Source organism: Cyprinodon variegatus, unplaced genomic scaffold (assembly GCF_000732505.1).
Source record: "Cyprinodon variegatus isolate N-32 unplaced genomic scaffold, C_variegatus-1.0 Scaffold2068, whole genome shotgun sequence".
Classification (NCBI taxonomy): Eukaryota; Metazoa; Chordata; class Actinopteri; order Cyprinodontiformes; family Cyprinodontidae; genus Cyprinodon; species Cyprinodon variegatus.
The window spans coordinates 34,399-44,033 of record NW_015152521.1 but is presented as its reverse complement, the minus strand read 5'-3'; the positions used below and the strand labels follow the sequence as shown (position 1 = coordinate 44,033).

Genomic DNA, 9,635 nt, shown 5'->3' with positions numbered 1-9,635 from the left:
GGAAAGTGTCCCTGATAATATCAGGTGGCTCAGTCAAAGGTTGCTCTAAACTAGCCTGGGTCTAGAGGAACTCATTTGCTAACAGACAGGGTTGCTATAGTATAGCTATGATGGGTGGAGATGGTTGGTGTTAAATCTAGGAATGAATGACCTGCTCAGGTATGGATCTCTGTGATGAACACAGTGAAGCCTGGAGCTCTAACTGCACCAACAACCAGCCCAGTCAGCCGACTGGTGTGGCAGCTGCTTTCCCAGTCAGAGAGCTGGGATCCAATCAGGATAACAACCCGTTTGTGCTTCCTGTGAAGAACAGCAGCACTTCTTAAGCCACTGAAATAACAGGTTTCAGGAGTTGATATTTAGAAAGGAAGGACCCTCAGTCTTCCTGCCGATGTCACATCCCTTCTGAACGCTCTGCTCCACAGCAAAACATTGAACCACGGCGTTTAAAAGCAGCTTCATCTGCCAGCAATAGACGCTGCAGCTGGCTGCAGACTGTGCTGCAGAGCTCAGCAAACAAGCAGCAGAGATTTATTTTTAAACCTGGGAATCTGCTCTGGAACCGGAATGCTAGCGGACTTTTAGGAGCTCCACCTGACAAGCTGCTGCAGCGCAAAAGCAATGCTTGCTGTCATGCAGTCAAAGCTTCAGATTTACTCCCAAAGCAAAAACTTTGAATGCAAAGCAGCACATGTGAGCACCTTTATTAGGAAACAATATCTCCTGACATTAGGAAGGAAGGAGCAACCAGAGACAGCTGAGGAGAACTGAAGCTCCACAGTCCTTATCCAGCTCTGCACAAGCTGTCTGTTCAGCTCCAGCTGGATTTACTGTCAACCACATGGTCCTCGCTCCCCTTAGGAACAAAGCAAACATTTGCTCAAGAATGAGAGGCGACCCAGATTTCCAGGCACTGTAATCAGATGCGGTGATCTTTGCATTCAAACGCTGCACTGAGGTCCAGTACAACCAGTCTGCATTAAACACCTGGATGAGGTCAGTCTGTACTGAGGCCAGGAAGGAGTTCAGAGGAGGAATCACAGCTTTTCCATAATGTGACTGATGAGGAGCAGCTTCGATATCAGCCCGTAGTTCTGCAGGAGCAGCTGCTTTAAGTAACTCTTTTTAAGCAGCAGTTTGATCGTTTTTGTTCGTATGGTTTGGAGGAAAACTCCCGACAGGAGACCAGTTTATTGTTTGAGGTAAATCAGATGATATTAGAGGCAGAGCTTTAAGGAAGGCTGACGGTAAAACATGGAGGCAGCAGGGAGAGCTTAGTACGTAACACTAGTGGCGTGACTATCGGTAAGCAGAGTATGCAGTTGCTTAGGGGCCCTCGACCTCTTAGGGGCCCCGTCACTGACACCTGGTTGGCCCCCTACAGGACTTGTCTTTGCAGATGTAATGGTGCGAAACATTCCTCTTAAACCCACCTGATACTACGATGACTGACTGGACCTTATTTACACCGATGGCAAAGCAAACAGCTGTACTTTTAATTACTATGTTAATAACTTTGCATAGTTCATTAGATGGTTGGTAAAAAATATACTCATATATGTTTCAAACTGCAATAAAGATCTTAAAAAAACAATGTATTTAGTTATTTTATTTTTTACACTACGACTTGGAATTATGGGTAATCCAGAGCGTAGATTAAAACCGTTACGTACAATGTGTTAGCGACGATGGATACCAAAAAGAGGAACTTTAGCTGATTTCCAGAAAAGAAAAAGGAAAGAAGAGCTGCGGGAAGAACGGGAAAAGAACGGACAATTGCGACCAGGAGATGAATGGAGAGAGCGTGGGTGAGGAGGGGGGCTGAGATTCATTTTACAGCAGAATATACTAAAGTATATCCATGTCTAGTGAAGCTGAAGAATGAGGAGATGATGAAGCGTAGATTATGGGGCACATTTCAGGCCATAGCGTAACACCAGACCAAATGTAGACCAAACAGACTAGCTGGAGACACCTTTGGCTCCAGGCTGGATATGGATGTACATAAGGAACTCTGACCTTTGACCCTGAACTCCAGAGTTTCTCCAACTGTCTTTGGCTTTTTGACTCTGCTTCTTTCTCTCCTGACTGCTGGAGATCTTCTCCACCTAGAAACAACCTCTACTTTAACTAGAGCGGCTGGATCCATGAGTCTGATATGACCGTCACCCAGCAGCTGGTCAGCAGTTAGAAGCAAAGTGGAGGAAGAGGAGTAGATCTGGTTGAAGACGCCTCTGTGACGAACAGACTCATTGGAAACAAAATAACAGCAAAGTGTTCAGAGAGGAAGACATCAGTTACAGACGCTTTAGAAATGTTCTGGCCCTCAGGGAAGGTCAAGCTCTGGAAGCTCTGTGCTGTTTGCCGTTTAACATGAGAGTATCAATGGTTCTACTGGATCTCTTTGTTCAGGGTTATCAATGCCATAACCCTCAATAACTAAACAGCCATAATTAACACAAATCACCCATAAAAGGTTCCATAAATCCCAGGAGAGACAAATGTTCAACCTGTCTACAGATACTGAAAAATAGAGTTTGGAAAAGTTGACTCTAATTAGATTCATTTCACAATGTCCGAATGAATGTCATGGCTTGTGTCATAACGTGTTCAATAGAGTCAGACTTACTAAGCGGAACTCCTTGGTTTCTGTGGAATTGGGCAGGTAGGCCTGTTTTCATCTTGTTGGTGCGGAGCTGAGAAAGGGGTTTGGGGTGTCTGGGTATGAGGGGGGGTGTAGAGTGCTCCATCAGGTGGGAGTAAAGAGGGTTTCCTTCACTTCCACCTGATTGATTGAGTTTCTCAGAGCTTCCGGTGAGTTCTTGGCCGCCTCTGGGTTTATTACCAAGGTTTCTGGCTGAGTCTGCAATGACAGGCAGGATTGAGATATATCCGTACCCCATATTAACCTCCACATTCACTTGTCTGCCTCAGTTTGGGATCACAGACAGATAATACCCGTCACATTTACTTCTAGTTGTTGGAATTTCATGTCCAAGATGTTCTGTAGAAGACAGTCAGTCCATCTTTTGCTGATAGCTGCCGTTGATTCGTCCTTTTTACAGGTTCTAGTCCCCTAAAACATAATTAAGATAATAACAATCATTCAAGGATGTCTCTGGAATGATGTAGTTTCAGTTAAACTTTTCCATAGTTTTGCCAAGAGATAAAAAGTTCAAAGGAAGGGAATGCGAGCAGGGAGCTGGGCAGAAAAGCCTCGTTGTCTGCTTCAGGAGGAGTCCCACTAGAGAGTCCCACTCTCTCACTAGTGTTTTTCACCCCCGCTCCTCCTTAAACTAATAGCAGTGATCTGAGGAAGCCTGGGTGGAGCCGTCGGCTGATTGTGCTTGGTGGTGAGTTCACGGTGGGCTTTGATCCAGCTGCTCTCCTGGGAGGCCCTCAGGGCTCCAAGGCACCCCTCCTCTGTTTCTTCATCTCAGTGACGGCCTCATAATGAGGTTTGCACACTCGGCTCCACCACATCAGATCCTTACAGGCCAAGGAGGAACGCCTCCCCATCTGTAAATAAGCCACGCCCTTCCTTTGACCTCACCCAGGTTTCAAACACATGGATTATTGGTTCTGACCTTGTTCTCGAACTTGCTTCCACTCTCCATCCGTGCTGGTTTAGGTCTTGTGATATTTGGCCAACAATAGTTCCTTAGAGACAGAGAAAAGGCTTTGAGACATCAGGTTGTTCTTTCTGCTGTTCCTGCTCTCCTTTTGCTGATAAGAAACCAGCAGGTTGGTCACATGGTGAGAGCCACAGTAGCAAACTGGGCCCTTCTATAACTCCTGATCATCCTTTACATATTTTGGTAACATTTTGGTATTTTTCCACTGAGCAGCTTTAGATTTAAGGCATCCTTTAGGGAGGATTTGTTTATTTGTCTCACTTTGGTCTCTTCAGGAAATCTTCCCCTTCTCAGGATAAATAAAAACTCCTGGTTAGGTGACGGGACAACCTAACCCAGGGAGTCACTGTGGAGATAACTGGACTGAAGGAAACCTCCACCTCAGTCTCTGGTCTGCTTCAGGGAAGGTCTGGATTTAGCTCGATACAGCCTCCCCATCCCCCAGCACGATGCTCCCAACACCAACATGTTCATGTAGGCAAAGGTTCTCCTGGGCCAGCCTGTCAGCAGGACCACAACATGGCCGACTCATGAACATGCAGAGCTGTTTAGAGTCATGGTTAAAACATGGTAATACAGACAACCTGTTCATGGTCCAAAAAAGATACAGAAGTTACAGAAACAAAGTTCACCTCCAGTTACAGAAGGTCTACCTCCAACTGTTGAGCTCTCATTTCCAACCAGGCTGTAGTTCTTGGAGGTTTCTGGCAGGCTTTCTGAAGGTTCCACCATTTCTGGACTTTGACTGGGCCGTTTGGAGCAACTGGCTTCACTGAAACAGGCCGAGCTGTTAGACAGAGAGCCTGAAGTTTGGCTCTGAAAGCTTTGGAGGCGTTCAGAGGGACTCCAGAGCGCCTGAATCCTGCAGAGCGGCAACACTGCAGTTCTTTGAGCTGATGGTCGACCAGTTTTTACCATGTCAGTTTATTTAGAGCTGAGATTAGTACTGTAAACCTGTGGCCTGCCCTCACCGCTCCGTTCCACATGTCTGCCTTTCCTCAGAGCGCTGCCTCCTTCACTGAGTGATGAGGAAGGGAAGCAGCCTGCTGTGTTAGAAGGTGTGACCTCTGCGTCCTGATTGTCCAGCTCCAGTGTTATTAATGTGTTAGTGCTGATGATCACACAGCCCACCAGAGGGAGACAAAGCTCCTCTCTGATCTAGTTGGAGAAGTTGTGCCAGAGGAGAAACCTTCATCCTGGAATGAAGACACCTAGCATGCTGATATATGGGATGTTTCTCTCTGTGTGACACGGAGGAGGACCTGTGCTTAATGCTGAACCGCGTGTCTTCTGCTCAGACTTTTCTACGTTTGTCTGGACTAGCTTCAGGTTTGGTACTGGTTTCAATGTTTGAAGCCTTATCAAACTTTCCAAACCTCTACAGCTGTCCCATCATACATCCTGTGCTTTTATATGCATAGCAGATGTGCTTAGTTTATTTAGATAATTATTTGTTACCGAGTCCCTGCGGCTGCAGCCAGCTTTCAGCTGGCCGAGCAGTCAACACATCAGCTGTTCTATTCTACACATCTGCCTCTCACTGCAGATGTGTAGAATAGAACATCATCTGGTAAAGCTAACAGTCCTCAAAGCTTCTGGGTGTCCATGCATGCTGCTTCATTTGTTAGAGCATTGGTCCAGATCATGAGGAAGATGAACACAGATGGAGCATATCAGGGGACAGAACAACGTCAGCCCTGATTAACATTAAAGTGTAAAGGGATTGAACCACCAGAGGCCATGGAAAGCTTTTAGTTTGCCTGGAGATGGAAAGAAGATGACAGCAACCTATGATGAACTCAGTTCAAGATCTGGACATCATTGGATCCATCCTTAGTCGGAATATGGGGGGAAGCAAGATATCTGTGCATCAGAGCAGGCACTGTGCCACTTCTGCCATGAGCAGGCTCACTTTAAGCTGCTGTTGTCATGGTTACCCATCTCCACACATCCCCTGTCCGCACACTCTGTGTGCATGCCAATAGGGAAGAAGACAGGAAAGCAAACAAGGAATGAGAAATAAAAACAGAGAAAAGGAAGGGAGAAAGGGCCTGTCAGAGCGAATCATCCCTCATTTCAGCTCCTCATTGGGGCTTCCACCCAGCATCCCTCATCACATCACACCACCGCTAATATGAACGCACCAACACGAACGCACCAACACAACGCACCAACACAACGTGCACCGACACAACGTGCACCGACAATACATGCACCAAAGCTGCACACACTGACAATGCATTCACCGACGTGACAAACACCAACGCGACACGCACTGACACAAGATGCACCGACACAAGATGCACCGGCACGACACGCATCGGCACGTTGACATGGTTAACTCTTAACATCCACCTCATTTGGGATAATCCTCGCCTATTTTATACCCAGATGGAAAAGCAAATAACTTAGGAACTGTAAGCCCAAATTATGTGTGCAATACATTATTTGAAAGCTGTAACCCTCTAGTGTAGACAAATTGGGTGACTAGAAAACAGACTAAGCTGCATCAGTTCAAACATGACTCAATGTTGTTGTTTTTTATTCTCGGAAATGATAAATCTTTTTTGAACAGCAGTGATAAAGACATTCTTGAGAAAAAGCAGGATTTATTGTATTTGTTCTACGTCATGTCAACCACAAATGCAGAAAAGTTCAGCCCTCTAGCTATAACAGTTCCAGAGCTGTGGGGTTTGGAACTTTTAGTGTCAGCTTGGAGCTGTGCGCAATGGCTCCACCTGCTGGTGAAAATTTTACCGTTGGAATTTTATGCATTCTGAATTATTACAACCCAACTTATCCATCTTAACCACTTTTAAGAGGTTAAGATGGGTTGTGAGTTTGAAACCAAGGTTTATCTGGAAGAATTTGGGAAATGATCAAATTATATTTTCACTAATTTTAAAGTAATTGGAATGTGTTCAGACCAATTCACAATGCAAATCCATGAGGTGAATAAAACATTATTTGGAAAAATAATGTTTTATTAAATGATTTGCTTAATCAGGAACCAATAACCTTTAGTCAAATGATTCTTTACCCTCTTTGAAATAGCTAGCAGCAAATAGACATCAGGATTCCACTAAATGACTCTTGGTCAGACTTGCTAATGGAAATGTAATGAGCATCTGAGGAACACATGAACACTAATGTTACATATGTGTTTAACTCTTAATGAATAAAGCTTGCCAAAGCTTCAAAAATAGCTCACAACATATTCCTGTAGCATAGTGTAGCATGCAGTCCATTCATTAGCTTGTCTTTACTCAGCAGTAAACACATGTTGTTTGTTCTGTCCCTAATCATGCCAGACCTGCGAACCTTTTTCCATGTCCATTGGAAAGCTTGAGTTTCATCCAGCTGCAGCTCAGCAGTCAGGGTAGGCTCTATTTTGTCTCAGTCTCAAACCCAGGGCATGGTCCTCATCCAGTTTGGCTCTATAAGTTCTGAAACTCAAGAGAAATGTGTTGCAAAAGGTCTGTTTTGCAGCAGTTTAGTTCTGAAAGGTTCTGACTTATCCTTGATGGTTCTGTAGATCTGGGTCTTTCCGCTCCGACAGGATCTCCATCTTGCTGGAGATGGACCCCAGCTTCATGAGCAAGGGAGAGGAGGAAAATGAGCACAGGAGGCAAAGAGAGAATGAATTTTGTGTGCTCTGTGATTTCGTCTGTCCTCACACAGAGGGGGGTGGTTTATCACACCTCTGTGATTTGCTATGTGACCTGCCTGTGGAGGCCTTGGCTGAAAAGCGGATAGGGGAGGGGATTGGGGGGGTTGCAGAGATCCCACATCATCATGTCGATATGAAATATGGACACTGGTTCCCAATGACCAAAAAGTATAATCATGGCATATGACACAACAAGACGCACCGACACGACACGCACTGACACGACATGCACCAACATGGCATGGACCGACATGACAGGCACCTACACGACATGTAATGACCCGACACGCACCAACACGAAATGCACCGACACCACACGCACTGACATGACAAGGGCCGACACACACCGACAAACTGTTTATTCAAAGAAGGGTAAAGTAAATCTGGGATGTGATTCAAGCTGACATTCAGCTGCTTAAAAGCTCATGACTTATGCAATAACCCACCCTGCACACACACACAGAGGCAAATAGAAATCCCATCGTTGATGCAGTCTCTAGGTTAAAGAACAGGACACAGCATCGGTCTGGCGTAAAACCACCATATCTCCTCTGGGAACATGTTGAAGCGCCGTAGGCACAGAAGAGAAGGAAAGCAGCAGAGACCGGTCAAAGGTCAAAGGTCATCTTTTTAGTTCAATTCATGTTCCACATTAGGGAGAAGAGTTGAGAGAATTCAGGTCAGATCAGCTTAGAGGGCTTAAATGAGCAGGATAGCTGAATATCATCAACAAAACGACGAGAATCACCCAATAACTGCTGAATTATCCAAAGATTCAACACATTAGCCGATATTCACCTCCTTCTTGGTCTGTAGAATGAACAACAGACATGAAACAACCTAGCTTCCAGGCCAGATCCTCAGTCTGAATGCCTGACAGGCAGACCGTTGCTGTTGGATCTATGTTCTGAACTGGGTCCAGTATGACAGCGACCGGCCCCCCCAGACCCACACCATCCCTGTTCATCACAGCTGTTAAACTCTCGTTCCTGTTGGCGTTTTGCTGCATTAAACAGCTGCTTCTGTCGCACCTTTCTGGTTCACTGATTGGGTTTACTGTGACGATAGTGAACTCCAGCTTTAGGTCGGACTCTGTGTGGTTAGGGTTAGATGGATGTCTGTGTTCCATGGGAGACCTCCTGCTATTAGGATGTGCTGCTTTTAGCTGTGATCCACATCGTTTTCACCAGAAAGCATCAACAAAACAGAACAATCCAGAAACACACTGGACTCATTTTTAATAACTTTGGCTTGAATGAAAACTTCTCATTTATTCCCCAGAGAAGGTGATACAGTTAGGAAGCCAGAATCAACAGAAACATGTGACTGAAATGCCTTTTAGCGGCACGCAGAGGCAGCGCTGCCCCCCAGTGGCCACTTCCTGCTCATCTGCTCTACGTCGACACGTCTGTGTGACGATGGAGGTGCAGAAGTGGCGCAGGCAGACCAGGAGAGGGAGGCAGGGCTGTTCAGCAGCACTCAGCCGTCCTCCATGTCCTGCTCTTGTGGTGAGGTGCCCATAAAGCTGTGGACTTTATTGCTTCTGTCTGTCTGAAGAGGCACAGCTCTGTCCATTCTCCCACGGCGCCGTACGCTGAGAGCTTTCCTTTGGCATGGCAGGATGTGAGGAAGAGGAGTGGCTGCCAGGACGTCTCAGAGCTGCTCTGGTGGAGCTTCATCTGCTCGACTCAGACGAGTCGTTTTCTGAGCCGTCATCTTCCCTCCGCTGTCAGAGTGTGGACAGAATAGTGATTTAGAGGAGAGAAGATAACAGCTGCTCCTCCAAGACGCTGTGGCAGCCGGAGCATCTCCAGGTACAGTTCACACCAGTGTTCCCAGTCTGGATGTTGGCTTTGGTTGGTAGAGCTTTGCAGGCATAGACCATGTAGACCACCAAGCATACCTGGAGCGACAGTAGAGAGGAAAACTCCCTTTGAACAGGAAGAAACCTCCAGCAGAACCAGGCTCAGTGTGAGCGGCCATCTGCTGAGGCAGACTGGGGTTCAAGGAGACAGAAGCAGACATGTTAGCCCGGCTGTTCGTCTAGATGTTAGCCCGGCTGTTAGCCTAGATGTTAGCCCGGCTGTTAGCCTAGATGGTAGTCCGGCTGTTAGCCTAGATGGTAGCCCGGCTGTTAGCCTACATGGTAGCCCGGCTGTTAGCCTAGATGTTAGTCAGGCTGTTAGCTTAGATGTTAGCCCGGCTGTTAGTCTGGATGCTAGCCTGGCTGTTAGCCCGGCTTTTACCCTAGACATTAGCCTGGATGTTAGCCCAGCTGTTAGTCTGGATGCTAGCCAGGCTGTTAGTCTGGATGCTAGCCAGGCTGTTAG

General features: G+C 46.4%; 1 protein-coding gene across 1 annotated transcript in view; it reads left to right on the top strand.

Annotated features, from left to right (window-relative positions):
- LOC107105111 (pleckstrin homology domain-containing family A member 5-like) overlaps nucleotides 1-9,635 on the top strand; it is a 45,059-nt gene that overhangs the window by 1,215 nt on the left and 34,209 nt on the right. The window contains 3 exon segments of the mRNA XM_015405225.1: nucleotides 7,171-7,285; nucleotides 8,648-8,813; nucleotides 8,926-9,053. Coding sequence (XP_015260711.1) covers nucleotides 7,171-7,285; nucleotides 8,648-8,813; nucleotides 8,926-9,053 — 409 coding nt within the window.